At 40.7% G+C, this 23057-nt stretch overlaps 1 protein-coding gene across 7 annotated transcripts in view; it reads left to right on the top strand.

Moving 5' to 3' along the window:
• PTPRK (protein tyrosine phosphatase receptor type K) overlaps positions 1-23057 on the top strand; it is a 466239-nt gene that overhangs the window by 249007 nt on the left and 194175 nt on the right. For all 7 annotated transcript variants that reach the window (XM_066614422.1, XM_066614429.1, XM_066614387.1 and 4 more), the window contains exon 7: positions 16093-16386. In XM_066614422.1, coding sequence (XP_066470519.1) covers positions 16093-16386 — 294 coding nt within the window. The remainder of the gene's footprint in view (positions 1-16092; positions 16387-23057) is intronic.

The raw sequence follows: 23057 nt of genomic DNA, 5'->3' as shown, positions 1-23057 counted from the left end.
TTGAAATAAGGTGCTTTACTATGTGTCAGTGACCTTTAATCATCTTGGCTTCTGTATTTTTTAATTTTCAAAGAGATGGCAGAGGACTTGCTCATAATAGCTTGTGTAAGTCCTCCTCCATGAGCTTCAAATATTTGATTATTCAATAATTCACAAGAAATAACTAATCATGACTTTCATAATCTAGTTCATGTTAAAGAAGCATAGTCTATGAGTTTTTTTTGATGGACATCCTGAATTCAATTGGACAGTTATTTATACCTCACATAGAGACAATACAGATACATTGCTAGCTGGCCGTAAACACAGCTGTGTGATATAATTTTAGTTTCAAATGTAGGATTCTAGCATAGCTGGGTTAGGGTTAACCATGCTTAACAATGCAAACATACGAGCTCTCCCAGAATTTGTTCCTAATGTATTAATGGTTAATTATTAATGTGGGATGATTCTCCATAGTTTTGTAGAAACATAGTTTTGTGTTTGTACAAATACTGTTCATCTCTTTTAAATATCAAAATGTTTTCAGTACGTGGGTGTTCAGATACATGCCAGAAATTACATACAAATATTGACATATTATTATATTCAAATAAGAGTTCGGGTTATGTTAGCTTTGTGGCCCTTTTCCATTTTTCTGAAAAGCGCATCAATAATTCTTTCCAAATGAATTATAAGCATTGCATACTCAGCAAACTTACCACTGGAGAATCCAGTGTGCCAACTATGTGCCACTTGTGCCAGCTATGAAACAAAGGTGGACTGTAGAGTATTTTATTAAGGCTAGTGGGTAAGCAAAAACCAATTAAAGGAGTTATAAAAGAGCATCTGTTTTGCAAGCAGAAGGTCCCAGGTTCAGTCTGTGGCATCTGTAGGGAATGCAGGTCTGGGACTGAACCGTCTGAATCCCTGGTGATTTGTTGCCAGTTAATGTAGTAGATAGTACTGACTGTGATCTTCCAGTGGTGTCTGACTGCATAAGGCAGTGTCATATGTTCAAAAAGTAGTCTCTGATTTTGAGTTAATGTAGCGGTTGCAATTCAGTAGGCATTGCTGGGATTTGAAATGAAAAATTATACTTGTTTAAGACATGGTGGAAGAAATGTCTATGGAATTGTGCCTCTCATTTCAGTTTTCCTGAATTAACCAGAGTAACTGGTCTGGTGCCAGGTCTAGAAATGCAGGCACTAATTGAACATTGTGGGGGGGGGGGGGAAGAGAATATTCCCATGTAATGCAAACAGTGCTTTCTCTAGTTTGCTTTAGTTTGCCATCCAATCACATTGGTCCAATTCCGCTAAGGAAAAAGAATCAAACTGTGAGTCTGAGACTTGAAATATATGGAATTTTATTCTTTCTGAAGTAGGAATTTCTTCATGAAATGGATCAGACAGATTGGCAAACTACCCTAGCAAGATACCCTAGTTGACAGTTGGAAAATCTTTAAGTTTGATTGCTCAGAAACCGTGTAAATGGGACAGTACTTTTCAGATGCCTCTACTGTAGAACTGACACAAGCTCCTTCAAAAGGTTCTTGCTCCCATCTTGGGGGTAGGAGAAGTCTCTCCAGATAACCTGCTTGGTGATGTCATGTCTAGGAGGTATCCATGATTTCTAAATAGCTTGATTACTGCAAGAATGCTTAAAGAATGTATTAATTGCTGCAGACCATGCATTGCTTAGAACAGTGATTCCCAAACTGGTGGATCATGCCCCATCGGGGGAACCAGAAGCAGTGCATGCCCCCTTAAGGGAAGTGGCCATTGTCTGATGGCAGCAACAGTGCTGCAGGGATAGCAATGCTGACTCTTCCAAGGGGCTTTTTTACTTACCCGGGGAGCAATGCTGGCCTCCTTCAGTGAGGGACTAGGTTAGGAACTAGGTAAGTGGTTGCACTGGCGGGGGGAGAGGAGGAGGGGCAGTGAGAGCGCTGGAGGCATCAAGGTGCTGCCACTTCCAAGGGGCTTTTATACTTACCTGGGGGCACCACTGGTCTCCTGCAGGGTCCTGGAGCTCACAGCCCCCTCTGATCTTGTATGTAGCTGTGAAAACCAGAAGTAGCTTTTGAAGGGAGTTCAGGCTTTTGATGGCAGCCACAGAGGATATCATAGAGGGCTGTGAGCCTCCAGGACCCTGCAGGAGACCAGTGCTTCCCCCAGGCAAGTATAAAAGCCCCTTGGAAGTGGCAGTACTGTGATCCTTCCCACGCTGTCACTGCCCTTCCTCCTCCCCCAGCCCAAGCAAACACTTACCTAGTTCCTAACTCCTCTGTAGGAGTTTGGGAACCACTGGCTTAGATGGAACCAATGGCCCTGATGGATTCACTATTATTCTGAAAGGAGTGGGAAAGCAAGTATATACTCCTTATGTCAAAGTAACCAACCTCTTACCAAACAGGATTTTCCTGAGACTTACCTGGAAAAAGAAAAATTAACCATCAAGTGTGATGCAAACAAGTTTTTTTTTTTCACACAGGTAAGCAAGTGAAGCAGGCAGACCATCCAAACATATATGTCAAATACCAAATAACCCAAGTTTCCAAAATTCCAAATTAATCCCAAAATATTTCAGACTCCTGAGTATACTAAATACAGCCAAAATTAAAACAATGAAAATCTGTTCTCCTAAACCAGGGGTCTCCAAACCCCAGCTCGGGGCCAAATGCCGTCCACGGCAAGTGTCTATCTGGCCTGCAGCCAGCCTCTGATTTCCTGAGAGCCTCTGGCCCAGTTCACCAAACACAACCAGAGTTGTGATTGTAGGGTAGGGGAATGGGGTTCCATTTAAGTGTGTGTTTTATTTTTTTGGGCTGTGTTCGTGCTTGGAGAAGTCCTGGACGTTTGAGTCCATTCATTTATTCATTCATCTAAGTTTCATCTCTAATGTTTTTATTTAAATTTTATATTTAACTTTTTTTTCCGGCCTTTGACACTGTGCCAGATATTTGATGCAGCCTTTGGCCAAAAAGTTTAGAGACCCCTGTCCTAAACTATAGTATGCATATGAGTGTTCTTATCTGTTAACTGATGTAATACTCTAACCTGCCTCTTATTACCAAGCAAATTCACCACCGGTGCCATTGGGTTTCATTTACAGCCAGCCATTTTTATTAACTGGAACCTAGGTCAATGTTTCCTAGAAGTGTAATGATCTACCCTAAAATACAGTCCAAAAGGGGACCCTTTTGTTGATTTCTTCTCACCCTACATATCTCTCTTAGCTTTACACTCTCAATTCCTATACTCCACCATATTTTTCCTGATCTTAAGGAGGGAGATACTTCCACCATGTTTCCTTGAGGCGTTTGGGCCTCTTCAGCCTAGAAAAGAGACGCCTGAGGGGGGACATGATTGAGACATACAAAATTATGCAGGGGATGGACAGAGTGGATAGGGAGATGCTCTTTACACTCTCACATAACACCAGAACCAGGGGACATCCACTAAAATTGAGTGTTGGGAGAGTTAGAACAGACAAGAGAAAATATTTCTTTACACAGCGTGTGGTTGGTCTGTGGAACTCCTTGCCACAGAATGTGGTGACGGCATCTGGCCTGGACGCCTTTAAAAAGGGATTGGACAAGTTTCTGGAGGAAAAATCCATTACGGGCTACAAGCCATGATGTGTATGCGCAACCTCCTGATTTTAGAATTGGGCTATGTCAGAAGGCCAGTTGCAAAGGAAGGGCACCAGGATGAGGTCTCTTGTTATCTGGTGTGCTCCCTGGGGCATTTGGTGGGCCGCTCTGAGATACAGGAAGCTGGACTAGATGGGCCTCTGGCCTGATCCAGTGGGGCTGTTCTTATGTTCTTGTTTCACATAATACTCATTTTTCTATTAAGCACCCTCTGTATATACAGACTTATTTTGTCTAAAGGAGATTTAAATTTTAGTAATACAGAGAATTGGAATTAGATAAATATCTTATTTTTTCCCCGGTTGCTCTTGGTTGGTAGAGATAAGACTTGTGTGACTATCCATTTACATAGTCATGTTTGTTCAACACTGCAAACCCACTGGAATGTAGATAAGAAAATGCCTAAATACACACAATTCCTTGTATTCTGTACTGTTGATCGCAGTAATTAAAAGTGATAATATCTATGGAACTCAAGATTGATAATTGTGTGGCTAAAGAAGTGATTTTCAACCCTTTTCATCTCATGGTACAGTGACAAGCGCGAAAATTGTTAAGGCACACTGTCAGTTTTTTAATGATATATTTCATCATTTTAAAAAGAAATAGAAATAACAAAATGCATTAGCCCAAGCGCACATGGGATAATACACCCAATCCGAACAGCAGCTGACTGAAGAATGACACTGGTTCTGCCCTTTCTCAAACTCCTGTACGGCCCTGCTAATAAATTACTCTTCCCCAAACTCCCGTGATACACCTTTGGACCATTTGCAGCACATTAAAGTGCTGTGGCACAGCTGTTGAAAATTGCCGATCTGAAATATAGCCTAAAATTCCTCCCATGGAAAAATCTACTACTTTATTTGAATTTCTCCTATCACAAGATTTCAGGGTTTGGGCTTTCCTGATGTGTTATTGATTTCAGATCATTGGCTCTGAATGCAACTGTGAGACAAGGCAGCTGGGTCTTTCTGCAGCAGTACTGATCTCAGGTTTCTATTGAACCTTACACTGAGATTTTGGCCAAAATATAAATTTTTTTTTTAATGGGAAGAATAAGGGAAGCACAGATGTTACTCTCTAACATTTGGTGAGGCAATCGTCAGTCATCCCAGTCATCCCAAAGACCATTTTGGAATGATATTTTAGATTTCATTCACGCAATGAAACTTCATATTTAGAAACAAGGTTACTGAGAGATTTCCTAGGTTCTTTGACAGTCACTCTTGTGCTGTTTTTTCCCTCCCTATACCCTGCTGTGTGATGAAATGTCACTTTCACTTTGTTTAAGCTTCTTCTGCCTGTACTTTGCCTTTTTTGGATTAAGAAGGTGCATCGTGAAACAGGAAGTGGCAGAATGCGTCTTGTTGGGAAGGAGTGCTCTCAGATCTTACAGCCTGTCACTTCCTGTTTCCTGAAGCAACTCTTTGACTAGGCAAAGCACAGGCAGAAGAGCTTGAGGACAGAGAAAGGGTTGTTTCTTCTCTCAGCAGAGAGTATGGGAGAAGAGGAAGCACAAGAGTTCCTCTGTCACAGAAGTGAGCCTGCGCAATCTCTTGGTAGCATTGTTTCTGAAGGCGTTGTTTGGTCACCCTTGCTTCACAGCATACTTTTAATTACTCCTACGTCCAAAATGCAGTGGCATTGGAGTGATGATGCTGGCAACACTCTGCCCATCTTCCCGGCCAGTTACCAACTGGGAAGATGCCCATCTGACCTCTTTCTTTTGCTTTATGTGGAAGTTGTGCTTAGCTGCTAGGAGGTCTGGAGCAGGTGGTAACATCAAGGAGAAAAAGCATTTCCTTCTGCCATTGTTCAGTCTGCCTGGGTTTTCTGGGCTGATTCTAGGGAGAGAGCAACTTTCAAAGATAGTTACATGGGCATCATTGGGCTAAGCTGTACCCTGTATTTCCTACTCCCTGTTCCTGATAATGGCCTTTAGGGCGGGTCAGATGCCTTCTATGAGAAAGAGGGAACATAATTCCTGGAATGGTGGCACAGTGCAAATACCCTTCTGATTTCCTGCAAGCTGCATTCTTGGGCTGTTTTTACAATCATGCAGGTAAAGAAGCAATACTGAACAGCTGACTTAAGACACTCATGTTTGTCAGACCTTTGACCCATCTAGGTCAGTATTGACTATACGGCAACTGTCCAGGGCTTCAGAGATGGATGCTGCCCTCCCCTTAGTGGTCCTGTCAGAAATTGAAACTGGATCCTTCTGCCTGCAAAGCAAGTCCTCAACAGCTCCTCCCCATTTAAAAAGTGCTATTTTAATCTGCTGTTAAGGCTGTGTTCTACCTTTTGTGGCAAATCTTGTTTCTGTATGAACACAGGTGTTATGCCATAGTCTCCAAGCACATCCTTAAAGTCTAATGTAAATCAAGTGCAGCAATTGTTTTTTGTGTTTGTGTGTCCAGGGTGTAGCTGCTCTAAGGGTACTTGTATAGTTGCTTCATTTTTTTTTTTAATTACCAATTTTTCTACAGGCTTATCTGGTCACATCATTGTCAACATTGCGGACACTAGATTAGATAGTTATGTGCTCAGACCTGCATTAACGCCAATTTAATTACTATGCTAGTTCCTTTGTCAGTTTGCACACATTGAGAGGTTTAAAGATGAATTTACAAATGGAAATAAGGTGTATTATAGCATAGGCACATATGTGAGTACTTTTATTCAAGAAGTAAAAAGGTCATGCATACAATGGATGTTCATTGTACCCTGTTTTTAGCTTCTGCTGACAATGCGACAACTGAAGCACTTTTCCTTTTTATTTAAGAGCAGGTTGTAAAATGATTGCAGTGGTATTTCAAATTGAGGTGAATAAAATGCCATGGTGATGTACAGTTTGTGAAATTTGGTATGCAGGAATTGGCTGTTTCCACTGTGAAATCATTCTTCGTATTTCAGCACTCCGGGCAGTCAGTTACTAAGATTAAATGTTCTTTGCTGTACAATCTTGTATGTCTGTTGTATATTATATGTAATGTTAACTTGTGTGGATGCTTCCATATCAAAGCGGACTGATCTGAACTATGACACATGGTATGGTGCCATGGGTTCTTTGGAGGAAATAAGGATAAAATGCTGTATACTCTGAATTGAGGCCACTGCTTATTGGGAGTCCCTACTTGTGCATTATAGTGGATTTCTGTTTACTATGTCACTTAATGGTTCATTGTAGATGCAAAAACCAGTTACCTTGTTGGTTTTATTATCCTCACTATATTTCTAGTAAAGTGGTCTCCAAACTGCAGGACTGACGGGGAGAAAAGCCTTCCCCATTGGGAGCAGCACTTACCATTCGGCACTGTTGCCTGTTATTGTGGCAGCCAATCTTCTTGCAAAGTTACTCCAGGGTTGGATAATCAGATTTCTGTGGTGTTGATCAAAGCGGGACATGTGGCACACAGAATGCTGCAATGCCTGTTATGGACTTTGAGGAGTATTTCCCTTGCATTGTCTGTCTTTGCGTATTGGTTGGTCTGCGCCTAACATCATTTGCAGCTCATGGTCAGACAAAGGTGTTTATGTAACACATAGAGTGGTCCTGTTTGCAGTAGCAGCCAGAGAAATTCCGAACTTTGAATAAAGAGGCTGTCAACCGTTTAAGCGGTTCTTCAGTGTAATTTGTTAATACTCTTACTCTGTGTTTTATTTATACAATGAGTATTTCAGTGCAATGGCCTATGGCTATATGCAGCAGAAATGACTTGACAAGACTGGACTTAGCTTTCCTGTGGTGGTTAATGGACCTTAGAGGCACCTCTTGGCTTTTTAACCTTTGAAATGTGTTGCATAAGTGGGTGTTGGTTAGTTCATAGATCATTAAAATACAGACACTGTTATCTTGCAAGCCAAAATGTTGCTTACTTAACTCATTTTGCAGGCTGAAAAAAGAACTAATTTACTTTTTAAGGGCAGGCTATATCTGTTTACTGCACATCTCTGACTTATTGCCCTAGCTTGATGTGTTTGCACATCAAAGCCAATCCAGAAAATCATTCTGCACATGCAGTGTTTGAAGTTGTTCCTGATTCCTTGAGGTTACCCTCTGAAGCTGAACACTGAATTGATGTAAAGTATACTGTACTTCTTGACAGAGTTCCTCTCCACAACCAAGCGGTGAGAAGAGCACTGCATCTCCCCAGTCCTGCTTGTTCCTCACCCTCTTGCTCCTCTCACCTGCTTACTGCTGCTGCCTCTAGCTTGAGTAATGTTGCCAAAGGCCCCTGTAGCCTAGAACTTGAGGTCAGATCAGATTTTTCACCTGGATACTTCTGCTGAAGGCAGAAGTGACGGTACTAGGGGAGCAGAATAGGGCAGGCATGAAGGGTTGACATTCTTGTTGTAGTTCAGTTCTGAAGGTGAATTTTCAGCACGTCTGAAGGCAGGCACTGCTAGGTCCTCTCTTGATATGGCTACCCAGTCGAAGTTTCTGCATGTGTGGCACTGAACTAGCAATTTTCGGGCTGCAGCCAAACAATGTACACAAGGTGCTAGGCTCCAATATATTGCTATCAACAAATGGAATAGAATTTAGCTGAAAATTACTTTCAGTCTCTTCACTGTTTGCCTTGGGCGCAGACATGCTTTTCAATGAAAACATGTTGAAATCAGAATAGAAATGAAAACTATCATGTAGTCTTGTTGGTTCTCTTGCAAAATTATTAAAGACCTGTGCGCTCAATATACAAAATGAGCAAACTCTGAAGCCAATAAGAGGAGCAGCTGCAGTTTCCCACTTTGCAGGGAACTTGTGAACCTGAAGGGAAGGGAAGCTCTTGTTCTGTAGGCTGCTGGGCAAAGCAGTGTTGTTTAAATTTTAATTTCTGAGAGCGTGGTAATTTGAGAAAATGAAAGGTTAGAATGATTTGTGGAGAAGGATGCCTAGTGTAGCTCTTATGGTAGCAGGTAGGGGAAGAGCTAAGGGCAAAAATCTATATTTGTTCTGATATGTTATTTTGTGCTGAGCTACAAGGATCATGAAGCTGCTTAGAGACTTGAAAAATGGCAAACTGACTGTTGATCAACCAGGCTTCATGATAGTGCTGTTGTAGAATTACTAAACAGGATTGTCTGTTCACTGGTCAGGGCCTAAATGAGCATTGATGCAAGTGACGAAAGCATAATTCAACCCACATTTTTTACAGTAGTGCAGCTACTGGGACATCCTAAGGTGTCTTCAATAGTTCGCCAGTTCTCTTGAGATTTTAGATCAGGGCTTCTCAAACTAGGGTGTTGTGACTCCCCAGCCTGAGGGCCGTGGCCTCTGCCCCCTTAAGGGGGAGGCAGCAACGTGATCCCCAGGATCGCGTTGCTAACGGGCGCAGGGTCTGGCATTTACTTACCAGTCCCTATTGTAGCCTCCAGGGGGTGTGGGGAGCCTTGCACAACCCTTTGCAGGGCTGCCTAGCCTTCAGAAAGTGAAAGTGGAGCGATAGTGCTTCTGGTTTTGCCAATCCAGAGAGCGATAGCTCCGCTTCCAATTTCTGGAGGCTGGGGAGCCCTGCGGACAATCGCGCAGGGCTCCCCTCACCCCCAGGAGGCTGCAACAGGCTCTGGTAAGTAAATGCCAGTCCCTGCAGACCCCTTAGTGACACAATCCTGGGGATCACGTCGCTGCCTTCCTTCCACCCCCGCTGTCTTCCCCACTCCACCACAAGGACTTACTGTGGTTCTCAAACTCCCTGAGAGTTTGAGAACCGCAGCTTTAGATGATTTTGATATGATTTTTCAAATTGATTGTTGCTTAGATGACTATAAAGGTGTCCTTGTGTTTTGAATAGGATTCTATAATCGAAACCCACTGGATTCTGATGGGGTATAAACTGCTTTAAGTAGTAGTTGAAAGATGAGTACTGATTACTACCTCAGAATTGATATAACTATTTAGTACTTTTGTAGCTAGCTTGAAGTATTTAGGTAGTTTCAACTACTTTTAAAACCCATTTCTCTTCCCCCACAGTTGACATTAAAAATATTTATGTTCTGTTAACATAAATACTTAACATAAAATAATTTACTGGAGTTAGATATTTGTTCTGATAACCTTTGCAAATTATTCTGTATAGGTTAAGCATTAAAGAAGAAAAGTGTGATAAAAGCGTTTTAAAAAGTAGTGATGCTACACCTTACAGACTTGCTAAGTTCCAACGCCTTTTATGGAACTGCTCTATATGTCCAGGTACAACCTGAACTGCTAGAATTTTCTGAGTGCAGCTAGTCCCCCTCCTGAAATTTGAGGGAAATATTACCCTCAACTGATAATGGCAGGCATGCCTGTAAATTGGCTTTCCAGGTTACAGATATCCACATCTATGAGAGCTGTGTTTGCACTTTCACACAGGCGATGGCACTTTCACACATCCTCTTTGATGCTTCTGTGCAGGTGTGATAGTGCTGGGCTGGCAAGAGCCAACTGTTTCAATCTCTGCAGACCTACAGATGGAACTGTTATGTACAATAGGGGACTTATAGTCCTTGCATTGGGGCTATTGCCCCACAGTACAGTGGTGCCAAAACTGCCACTGCTGTATCCTGTGGCAACAGGGAAGCAGTCAGAGGTCTTCTCGGGGTCAGGCAACTTCAGTTCCCTTAGCCCCTATCAGGCCCCTGTAGCCCCTATGTGTTTATATGGAACTGCATCAGCTATTTAGCTGGCACAGAACCAAGGAGACTCGTGTTGCGCTTTGAGGCCTTGGAGCGTGGATAGGATTCAGTGGCAGCCGAGGGTGCTGTCCCCCCCCTCCTGCCCAGGAATGCCACTCCACCACTCATCTAAGAACTTACCACTGGCTGGACTCTGACCGGCATGGAGGCCCAGTGTCAAGTGGCTCTGGCTTCCCTGCTGGCACCTTTCTCCTCCCAGCTGCCACAGTTTGCCTTACAGCATGTTTGTGACAGTTGTTGCTGGGGCTGCTTGACATTAAGATTGGGCTGCCTGTGTATTCTTCTTAGCACCTAAGTTGGTATTTCTGTCAGCATTGAAAAAGAGTTTTCAGCACGATAATAAATGGATTATTTAAATAGATTTTAATCCTAAAGGATTAAAAGTAATTATTATTTTAGGAGTTAAACAGCTCTTTGCATAAAGTTCTAATTAATAAGAGAAGTATTTTGACCAGTGGTTAACTATTTATAGTTGAACCATCACTGCCTTTGAGCATGATTATTCTGTCTACCCTAGCTGTTTTCAGCTTAAAAAAAAAATTGCTTTTCTCGGAATTTAAAAAGACAATAGACATATTCCAACTTTGCCTTTCTTTGCAGATTTAGCTGAATACTGTTTACACCAAAACAGCTAAAGAAAAGTTTTAGTATGAAGCTGTGATGAGGTCTGCATTCCATTAAATGTCAGAGAACTTTTCCTTACTTATTCTTGTTCTGAGATGATCAATGTGTATTAATATTTATACCTCTCAGATAGTATACAATTTAAAACCTTTTCAAAGCTAAAATTGATAGTACCTAAACAGGATGCTGACAAGTGACTGAATTAACCTATTGCTGCAAAATAAATGTCAATATGCAGCACACTTTAAAGGTTAGCTTGTTCTGAGAGCTTTACAAAATTTCCAAGCTTGCAGAAGGGCCCTTTGCAATATGTTGCACCTCACAACCCACAAGCAGATGAAGGAACAAGGAAAAGAATTTTGGCCAGTGTTCCCTAACTCCTGAGCACAAGGCAGCTCCAGTAATGCAATAAGAGGGTGTAATGCGAGAGGAAAGAAAAGGGCTTGCCAGTGATGTTCCTCAGTCATGGAAACAGGACAGCAAGCTGAAATATGAGGTGCTCCCATCTCCATAAAGTATGCCTTGCTAGAGGCTGCCATTAGCCTTTCACTGTATGTATGTATGTGTGAAAGGAGTATAATATAAATCCGACTCATAACAGTCTCAAACTTTTCTCGCTAAGTAACATTTAAAAATGCAAAATGGTTCTGGTTACTTATAATGTAAAAGTAAACTTTGCAATTTTGAAATTATAATTGGGAAATATTTGATAGCACTAGCTATAGAATAAGGAATAACAACCATTAATAGGAGAGTTAATTAGGGAACATCATAAAAGTGTATCTGGTATATTGGGATTGCATGCTTCAGTTGTCACTTAGTGTACTTTTGGGATTTTTGGTTGCGCCACACCTCTGGCTCTGATAGAGTATTGTGTTACGAAGAATATTAATAATGCTACAGAACAATTACTGGTTCATTTAATAACTGATTAAAATTCATGCATAATTTACTGAAACATGAAGAGACTTTATAAATGTCTTCTGGAGCCTAAAAGCAAAATGCATATGCTAATGTAAGACTATACTTTGCCTCCAACAAAAAGAAAAATGTAATATACAATGGTATAGTAGTCTAATGAATGCACAGTTTTGCCTGCAATAATCATGCTGTTAATCAAAATATATATTTCTAAACATAGCATCCTATTCTAGGGTTTAGAATACAGAGCTGGTGGTATGCTGTGCTGTACAATTTAGTGTATCTGTTCTTGATATGATTGACCTTAGACTGTATTAGTTTGACATTTAACATCTTAATTCCACAGCAAATGAACTGTCACTGTTAATGCTAGCTTCATCATTGAGATTAGATTCAGTTGGAGATCCAAATTAGCTTTAAATATAATTCCTAAATTAAAAAAAACAACACAAAACACACTCTGTGAACAAAGGAATTTGTTTTTGACTTAGATTTGTAGACTGTAGAGAGATAGTTATAGCTTCTGGAAATTATGTATACATCACCATATGATGAATGATCAGATTAAGAAGAAATGAAGGCAGGTTTAGTGGGCTTCTTTTTCCCAGTTTTTCCCAAACATCTGCATTGGTTTGGACAATGAACAGTGGGCTTAATCCAGATGCCCGGTTTGTAGGACAGGGATTGTCACTATTGCACCATTGCCTATGGACAATGCTTGAGAAGAAACAGACTATTCCCTGACTTACTTGCCATGCCCTCTTCTCAATTTCATTCCCATTCCCCTTGAATCATAAATTGCAGAAGGAAAAAAAAAGAACACCTATACAGAATTAAATATATGAAAAAGAGGCAGGTTGCAACAGTCCAAAGTGGCAGTCCATTTTGCTAAAAGATACAGGATGCCTTGCCAAATTCATTAGATCCAGTGGTTCTCAAACGTTTTAGCACTGGGATCCACTTTTTAAAATCACAAGGTGATCTAGAAATAAATATTTTTATTTAATTAATAAATATCAATTGATTAATTTATTAATAAATATTTTAATAAATATTTTTATTTATTTCTTTACAAGTAGGATAGATTTTTCCTTGATGTGTGTCGCTTGTGTTGCATGCTTTTTGGTGTCATTTTTTTGTAGAATTTGTTACAGATGTATTTATGCCATTAAAGGTTTACTACTACTATTTCTTTACAAGTATTATTTTGCTTGAAAAAAAAAGATCACTTTCTCATGAGGCAGCCCTAATGAATAGTCTCAAGGTTTGAGAAGGTCTAGTTATGTGACCCAGCCTTCACCTGCCCCCACTATCTGTCATCAATGGACTTGGGGAAAAGCACACCAAAAAAAAGATGCTCAAACATTCTCCCTATATTTACTCAAGCTTGCAAACTGCAGGAGCTCAGCTGTCTGCAGGGCAGTTAATAACAATCTGATTTTTTAATAGTCTCAAGGTTTGAGGCAATTCGTTATCTAATCTTTTCATCACCTGTGTTTTCTTTGGAGGCTCTACGGGACCCATCAGAACTCAGGTCACAACTCACCAAGTGGGTCCCGATTCACAGTTCGAGAAGCACTGCCTTAAACCTATGTTGTCTCCCCCTTTTGACAAATGTCACTTGTTCCTTCACTCTCTGGTCTTGCAAATAGCCCCACATACTTAAATCTAGGCATGGTGGTGGATTTCCATTGTTTAAAGGATTATCAACTTGAGCACTCTTGTAACACAGAAACCAAGCACACTGATTCATGTGTCCCCCACAACTTAAGTATGTGAGTCCTACATGGAAAGCACTTTAAGCAGAAAATCCCATGCAGTACTGTTATAGATTGTCCTGGAAGTGATAGAGCGTTATGTATTTCTTTGTGTAAGTGTACATGGAAAAAGTTGCATGGCCAAATTATAACTGGTTAGAGCATATACGTAACTTGCGTGTGTGATCAGCACTAATCTATTAGTTACATTGTACTTCCTTGTGAGAATTCTGTCAAGTTTAGTCTGAAGTTCTAAAATACAACCTTTGTACAGAGTGCTTGAATAATCACTCTTTGATATGATTGTTATATCTGAGGTTCGCCCCAGCCTGAGATCCTTAACCTCTGGCCCCTTAAGGGGCAGGGAAAGGAGAAAGGCAGCAACACAATTCCCAGAGTGCAACCTTCCGCAGGGCTCCCCAAGTCTTAGAATACTAAAAATAAGCAATTGGAAACCACTTCCAATTTCATGATTGCAAACCAAAAGTGGTTTCCAATTGCTTATTTTTAGTATTCTAAGACTTGGGGAGCCCTGTGGAGGATTGTGCACGCTTGCCGCACCTCCTGGAGCCTGCTGCATCCCCCTGTAAGTAAAAAACCCACCTAGGACTTACCTTGGAAGGTTTACTCCTGAGAAGTTTGAGAACCCCTGTGTTATATGCATGTGCTATGCTGTTAGAAGTCCCCCTCCCGCAAACATTTCAGGATATTATATCCAGGGTATATTTGATACATACTGAGATGAAACTTATTTAACGTTAATACCTGTAGTTGCCATCAAATTCAAGTTTGAAAATGACATGTTGCAAAACTTTGAAGAGCATAAAATATTTCCCCCCCAAATTAAGGAGGTATGATTATGGAAGTCCCACATAAAACTGCTTTAACAATCATGTTGTCATATTCTGGCAAAGCTTCTTGTGTCTGCCAGTCACTTTTGTCCTATTGTCTTTGGCATCCATCAGGCATCCCACATTCCAGGAAATTGTGTTGTCTATACACACTTCCACAAAGTTTTATATAATAGGCCTACCTTCAATTGATCGGAATGAAAATTGTTAATTTTTGTGATACATAAAATTGATCTTTAAATTCCATCTTTTAAATAGAATGTAAGCAAACCCATCTCTAGCAATATGGTAGAGAAAACTTCACAGTGAGCATAAGTTACTAAAGACAACCTTTTGGTAGGAAATAAATAAGGACAACCTTGTTTATAATTGGCACCACCAATTATAAACAAGTGTGCACTAGTAGCTCTCCAAGCTATTGATAGCAGTGACATGCAGTCAGGGTAGGCAAGGGAGGCAGAGTGTCACCTAACCTAACTAGAAAAATAAAGGACCCCCCAACAAGTTTTTAAAATGTGGGTTTTCCCTTTTCAAAGCTGCTCTTTTCTGCTGAGCTCATTTCGTTTAAAGCAACACACGTACACAAACATGGAGTGAATAAGGAGAGCTGCCAACCATCCCAGTTGCTATGGTGGCTTCAAGGAACAAAATAGGTAGGAATGGCTATGGACTTACACTGGAGAGGAGGTACACCAGGAAGAGCTGCTTCCATTTGCCAAGTAAGAAAACGGCACTTGTGTCATCAGTCTCTGGGGAGGCAATAGAAGGACTTGCTCCAGCAGATTAGGGCTATAGTCATAGGGGGGGAAGGGGGAAAAAAAACAGGGCGGCTGGCTAGCCAATGTAAAGACAGCAGGATGTTTGCATCATTAAGCTTTGGGGAGGCAACAAGAAGAATTGCTTCTGTTTTGTTTTGTGTGTGTGTGTTTTTTTTTTTAAACCATTAAAAAGGAGGGAACCTGAGCAGTGGGCTGGCTCTCCTAAACCACCAGGAGCATCCGTTTTCTAGTTTGAATTTGTTGAATTAGAATCCCCTGATGATGATCTTCATATAGACAGGAATGAAGCAGCCACCTAACAAAGCTTTTGTGGTGTGTTTTCTTTCCCAAAGATGAAATGCAGCTTTAATCTATGTGACAAATTGTAATAGATTATTTGTTTTAGACATTTTCTGCATACCTTATTCAGCTTTTGGAATTTGCTGTATTGGATTGCTGCTGTTTGTGAAACCCCTGTGTACCTTGAATTTAGCATTGTTGCCTAATTAACTGAGACAAATTAGCCAAAATATGAGCCATCTGGAATGGAAACGAAGCCTCCGTGTTTATTAGTGGATTCATTTTGTTCAGGAAAGTATGTGTTGCTTTAATTGCTTCCTAAAATAAATCACTCCTAGGCAATGCTACTGTAGGCAGAAACTCCATAGTTATATTTTATCTCCTCTTTCAGTTCCCTAGTGCTGGATTCCATTTGGCAAAAGTATTAAAATATATTTAGTCATTTTTCATTTTATTATCTGCTGATATTCTTTGCGAGGTGAATGTAAATAGCCACATACTTATGTTCATATCTTTTTAAGGTCTTGGTATTATCCTTTTGACTTTTACATTGTGTTTTACAGAACCACCTCGACCAATAGCACCTCCTCAACTTCTTGGAGTTGGACCAACGTACTTACTAATTCAGTTAAATGCTAATTCAATTATTGGAGATGGGCCTATTATCCTGAAAGAAGTGGAATATCATATGACAACCGGGACCTGGACAGAAACCCATGCTGTAAATGCACCAACTTATAAGCTGTGGCATTTAGACCCAGACACAGAATACGAGATTCGTGTTCTACTAACCAGACCTGGTGAAGGTGGCACTGGTCAGCCAGGCCCACCGCTGATCACCCGAACAAAGTGTGCAGGTATGTTTCCCTGTTTTATTCCCCATCCTGTATTGATGGTGATAGTGATGCAAGAATGGTTTTTCATCCTTGTAACTTATATGTATGTACTGTCCCAGCTTGCTTTATAATATATAAGTCACACTTTACAGTTTATCAAAGGATAGTGGCACTGGTGAGCCTAGAAGTCCGACATACTTACAATATTCTTATAAGGATTAGTGCGCTAAATCTCTGAAGGATTTTGAACACTCAAAAGCAACATATAAAGTACATAGAAAAGTTTAGAATGGAGTTCCAGGTTACTCAACAGAGCTTTCTTATCTGCTCCTTCCTTTGCAGTCCTTTGTGCTCCCAGACAAATATCTTCTGAGGGCTAGGGGGTCCATCAAGAATGTGGCAGGGGATGGAAATTAGATATCTCCTTGTGTAGCAGCTTTATCTTTCACTCATACCAAAAGGTCTTTGGACCCTAATCAATATAATTTAAAATATGTTTTTAAAAATGTCTTTTCAGAAACAGCATGAGAATTATGCATATGTGTTCTTTTCTGCAAGAATCTTACAGTAAAAGGCGACCAGACTTTGGAATGTATTGATTGAATTGAGAGAAGCATGAGCAGAGTTTTGGTCAAGGCCTTTCTAGCTCTTCCTTCCCTACACCTCCTCAAAGAAAATCAGTCTGTCAGAAGGATGTGTGATGAAGCATGGGTTGTACAGTGTGTGTGTGGGGAATTAGTGGAAATTTTTCATTTCCACTAACGAAGTACGGCTGCGGCCATACTTGGATCGTGCAAACCTGGCCACGGTGATCCATGCCACAGTGACATCGAGGTTAGATTATTGTAACGTGCTTTATGTGGGGCTGCCCCTGAAGACGGTTCGGAAACTGCAGTTAGTGCAGAATGCGGCGGCCCATGTGGTCACTGGAGCTAGGTGGTTTGACTCTGTCAGCCCGCTTCTCCGGGGGCTGCATTGGCTGCCCATTCGTTTCTGGGCCCAATTCAAGGTGCTGGTTTTGACCTTTAAAGCCCTATACTGCTCTGGGCCAGGGTATCTCAAAGATCGCCTACTTCCATACAATCCGGCTGGTCCTCTTAGGTCATCAGAGAAGGCCTTTTTACAAGTGCTGCCACCTAAGGTATGTGGGGCGACGGCAAGAAATAGGGCCTTCTCAGTAGTGGCACCAATGTTTTGGAACTCCCTTCCCCTTGATTTGAGAATGGCTCCCTCTCTTGAGACTTTTCGGCGAGGCCTGAAGACCCTTCTGTTTAAACAAGCCTTCTGAGTTCATGGCCTTTTTTAAAACATCTTTTCTATATCTTTTAGTATTTTTACAGGCCTGTTTCCTCTATGATTTGCTGCGTTTTGCTCTTTTTATCTGACCTTTTATCTGACTACTGTTTTTATGGGTATCTGTTAATGTGTTTTTAATATGTTTTTATTTGTGGTTAAATTATGTTTTTAATCTGTTTTTAATATGTTGTAAGCCGCCCTGGGTCCCTTCGGAGAGAATGGTGGGATATAAATAAAGTTTATTATTATTTATTATTATTTAACAAGTGAAAATTCCTTTCTCTTGCACTTGACACCTTGGGCTTCTTTTCTCGGTTTCAGTATTTGTTACACCCAAATCTGTTTCAACTATTCCAATATTACTGCTTTGTTCATTATCTCATTGTATCTCTTTTGACATTTCTGTGTTTTCACACAATCCTGACACAAGCTCTTTGGGCTGGATTCTTGCTTTACTTTGCTGATACGGGACTTTTAGGAGTGCTGCTCTTTCCTGGTTTTGCCTTTGCATTATAAGAGATAATGTGAAAAGTTCTGGGTGTCACAGAATGACACCCCTACTTTGGCCCCTACTTACACCAGGAATTTAATATCAGTTTGGTGAAAAGCTGCAACATCTGCTTCTTCCATTTAGGCCCAGGTTTCTCCTCTTACCTGGCTGGAAAGGGAAGAGCTGCAGCTACTGAAGTAGCACTATTGAAGTAGCACTATTGAAGTAGCATAAGAATTTGGTGTTGGGGTGCTCATATAAGCAGAATGCAAGCTGGCTTTGTAGTTATTTTTCTTAATAGTGGAAGAAATCTGAACAGCAGCAATGCTGTGCAAATCAGAGCTGATTCATAGGTCAGTTTGTAGAAGCATACATGCTTCTTTCTCCCCCTGGAATGCACGAATCTCACCACAGGTTCCGCTTCAAGTGTTTTCTCTAATTGTGAGGCATCAAAACTGCAAGGCCACAAAGCTGAAGCGACTCTGCTGACAATTACTGCTTTCAACTATTCAGTCATTCTGGTGATCTCCTAGGGATGTCTGCTCTATTTAATTCTGAAGAAGCGTCCCTGGAAAAGTTAGATGGCAGCTGCTGCAGACGTTCCTGAGCTAGGCCAGGTCAATAACTCGTCTCAGTAAATTGGACCATCCTGTTCTGAGACTGTTTTAGTTTGAAAATAAAAAAAACACTGTTTCTTGAGAACTCCACGTTTCTTTTCTCAGTCTCTAAGTCAATCCTCGGGTATGGAGAATTGCAAACGTACAAGGTTATCTGAAATGGTGGTGTTCCTAACCTAGGATTCAGGTATCAATCTTGGATCAAATGACACTCATTGTAATCCAGCTCTTATTAAAGTGTTCTCAGTTCTCTTAAATATTTTAGACATTGGTACAAAAATAAGTAGAGGCTGGAAGTAACTGCTTTGCATTATAAGCTACAACCAATAAATACCTTGTAGCTTCCCTTTCCTAAAGTGGTGCATAGCAGTGGTGCATTGGGGAATTACTTAGTCCAAAAATACTGCTTATTCTTATTTGTTTTTGATAGCATTTGACCTAACCACTTAGGGATGGCAGAGTTCTTATAATTTTAGAGAGCAAATACATTATTGATGAATGAGGTGTTTTAAAGTAATTGTTGAACTAAATGTAAATAAGATGTAAAGTTGATACAAAAGCAACTCCAGAAGCAGGTTAAGTTTGTGCTGATGTTGTTTATTGGTACCTGTTTCTAAACAGGCTCACAGGGCTCAGTCACTGTGTGAGTCTAAATTAGAATAATATAATTTAAATAATCTGCAATGCTTTCAAGAAGCTAATGCTCTCCCCCAGCAAACTGTTCCAGCCTAGTTAGTGAGTAGTAGCACAGCTCTTCATTTTTGCTACAAGCTGTTACAATAATTGATGAAGTGATTTGGTCAAATGTAAGATCTCTCTATTTAAATTAGCTTTGGAGAAGCATGAGATACAGTTATCATAATTCATGACTGCCATTTTATGATTAACATATTGTTACCACCACTCTTGGGATAGTAAGTAATCCAGTCAAATGGTGACTAATCAACTGCTATTTGCTCTTCTGAATTACAAGTGTTAATTCTAGATGGCAGCATTTTAAACTTAAAATCAAAGTAAGATGTTTGTTCTGAGGGTACAGAGCATTGCTCTCATTTTACATTTATTTGTTGTGTGAACTTCAGCTTCAAAAAAGGTTGAAATTGTCATGCACATAACTACAAATAATAATAGGTGGAAACAAATGAAACTTTAATAGAAAGCTACTGTGCTGTACACTCTGGGTAAGCAAATTTTGCCAAGTACTGATTTTTATTGGACTTCAGAGGTTTATTTTCAGCCTACAGGTGATATGGAGCACACTAAACTATTAGTTGGACATGTTAGACTGCTGCAGGCTATTTTATTTCCAAGATAAACCTTGTTTTTATTTTAATATAAATTGAAAATGATTTTTATGCAATGTTGATGCAGCAGTTAAATGTTATGGCATTTCAAAACAATTTTATAGTGATCTTTTGTCCTGCATTTCACTTTAAAAATTCATGTATGTTATAGCAGCACAATTTTAGGTATCACACATGCTATAGTTATTAAGTAGACTAGCTAATGTGACTTTCAGAAGGTGTTGAATACAGTATAAGGCAGTGGTTCTCAAACTGGTTGGTCGCGACTCACCAGGAGAACCAGAAGAAGACCATTACCCATTTTGGGGGAGTGGCCCAGAAATTACTGCAGCATTGGTGCCACCACAGTCATGGCACCGCCATGATCAAGGGGCTTTTAAACATACCTGGGGGGTAGCACCAGCCATCTGTAGGGTACAGGAGGTTCATAGCCCCCTCTGTGGACCTCCCCACTGCTCCAAACTGCTCTCTTCAGCAATCGTTACCCATTTCCGGTTTTGCTGTTTCAACCCAAGAGTGGGTTGCAGTCACCAAGGAGAGCAGTTTGGAGCAGAGTGGAAGCCCACCATCTGGATGACCAGCACTACCCCCCCTTGATCTTTGAAAGCGCCTTGATTGTGGTGGCGGCGCAATTGCTGCGGCACCATTATCACCCCACCCCCTACAAATACATACTGCGGTTTCAATGTCTGAGTAGGACTTTGAGAACCTCTGGAATAAGGTAACTTGGACAACAAGGACATTGTTTAAATAACTGCCATTGGTGAATTACAAATTCTTTTGTGAATTCTTTTGCCTTTGGCCATTCTCCACATTCAGAGATTTAACCCATAAGGGCACTGGATTGTGACAATATAGTTGAATTCACAATTAATCTCTTTCAGTAATCCCTGGGCATTTTCAAAATACCAGTCTCCATGAACTATTATTTTTGCACTTCACATAACAAATCAATTGACATCAGAAGAAAAGAGGGATGATCGGACAAATTTTCCTTGTGAAAGAATTCTGTGCATAGGTGCCATATCAAAAAGTCTCTGCGCCTTGTATTCATCAATCCAGCTTTGAAGGGCTGTCTCAGACAATCTAACAATCTTGAGAGATTAATGTGGAAAAAGTTGATCCTGAAAGAATTGATCCCACATCAGTTTTAGATTTTAAGTGTCAGCTAGATGCTAACTTGTGTTCAGCTTCAGTGCTAATTTGGAGGCAATGATTGCCAGAGCGCAGTGTAATATGTATGCCCAACAAACTTAATTGAAAGTCAGACTATTGTTTTTAGTAATGGAAACTTCATGTAGCTCCAAATAGTAATCAAGGATAAAAACTAATAGAGTGAAACAGAATTTGGATGTTAACTGTGCATATAAGGAAAATGGCAAGTATTCGAAACTTGCAGTTTTCAGGCCCCTCAAACCTGACTGGAGCTGAGCTCAGGTTAGTCCAGAGGCTCTTCTGAAGCCCCCAGAGGCCATGTGCTGAAAACTGAAAAACCGTTTTCAGCCAAACAAAAATGGAAGTTGCCTATAAACAATTATGGGCTTAATTCTGAAGCCCGCAGCGGCCACGGGCAGATGCAGGCGGCTTCTGAGGGCTTCAGAAGAGCCTCCAGAGGCTCCAGGTCAGTCTGCACTGTGGGTTTGGAGACCCACGGTTGAAGAAATCTGTGGGTACCAAACCGTGGATAACACAGGCTACCTATAATTAGAAAAGATTTAGTAAATATTTATAGTTTATAGAGATTTGTGGCTTGCTGCTTTTGTTGTCAGCTGCAGGCAGTCTGTTGTCTGCCCTCTCTGGTGGTCAGAGGGGACTGCTCACTCAGTGGGATGCTGGAAGTGATCAAAAGCAATATTTTTTCTTGAGACCTCATGGATCATTTCTCAGGGTCTCGAGTGTCTGGACCATGGGTTGGGAACCAGTGCCTTAGATGGATAATTTATTGAAGGTTGCCAACTCTATTGCCACACAAAGCCGGTCAGCTACATTAACCCCTCTAGGGAAAGTAAGGGGCAGTGTCCAACCAGGCATTTTCTTTTCCATTCTCACCACCGCTGCCCACACACAGATCCAGTTACAAAAATTCTCCTTTAGGAAGAATCATATTTGTTATCATAGGAGTTGTGGCAGACTCAAGTTTACATTGCAAAAATCTAGAGTTGTGATGAGAAAATCTAAAATCTGTCAGCAAGTCTCGCGTAGAGTTAGACAACCTAGAGTTGTCCTGACCCTAGATTTTTCTGAAGTATCTTTGAGGCTGCCACAACTCCTATGACAGTGAATTCGGGTTTGGGGCAAGTTGTCCAAAACCCATGGGAGTCTTGGTTCCTGTCATGTTCCTGGACAATCTTGAACTCTGGAGCTGATCCTTTCAGTAGATATTTTGGTTCAAGCAATGTGATATTTTAAACAATGATACTTAAAGGGAACTTCCATGTGCAAAAGCGGTATACTTTTAAATGTTATTGACGTACAGGGGAAGGCATTACCAACTGGTACTACTTCTAAATTTTCCCAGAAGAATTATCTAGCTGCTGTTAGACTTCTAGAATAGATGGACCCTTGACAGTTCTTATTTTCAATCTTGCTGCAGCTTTATCAGAGCTGATAATGGAGCTATGTGTAATGAATTCTCTTTTCCCCCTCCTGCTTTAAGATAGTTATCAATCACGTAGACTTGTTATCAGTGACAATCAGCTTTGAGGCACAAAAGCTGTTTCAGATATTTGTGCTTCAGCATGGTAGATGATTTCTGGTACAGTTTTACTTAAGGGCTTGGAAGCAAAACAGTTTTACATTTTCTCATTATCTCCAAAGGAGAATGTATATTTGTACTTTGTGAATTGTGAAGTCTGAAAATGAGATGTAAAGAATACATAACATTACTGATGTTCATTATAGTTAAAAGTGTGCTCACTGTGAGCGCTAGTCCACAGGGGTATGAAATAGGAAGTGTATCAAAAGTGGCTACCTCCTTCAAAGACC

The sequence above is a fragment of the Tiliqua scincoides genome, chromosome 1 (assembly GCF_035046505.1).
Source record: "Tiliqua scincoides isolate rTilSci1 chromosome 1, rTilSci1.hap2, whole genome shotgun sequence".
In the NCBI taxonomy this organism is placed as follows: Eukaryota; Metazoa; Chordata; class Lepidosauria; order Squamata; family Scincidae; genus Tiliqua; species Tiliqua scincoides.
Note: the sequence above shows the minus strand (reverse complement) of the source record. Positions and strands in the feature narration are given on the sequence as shown.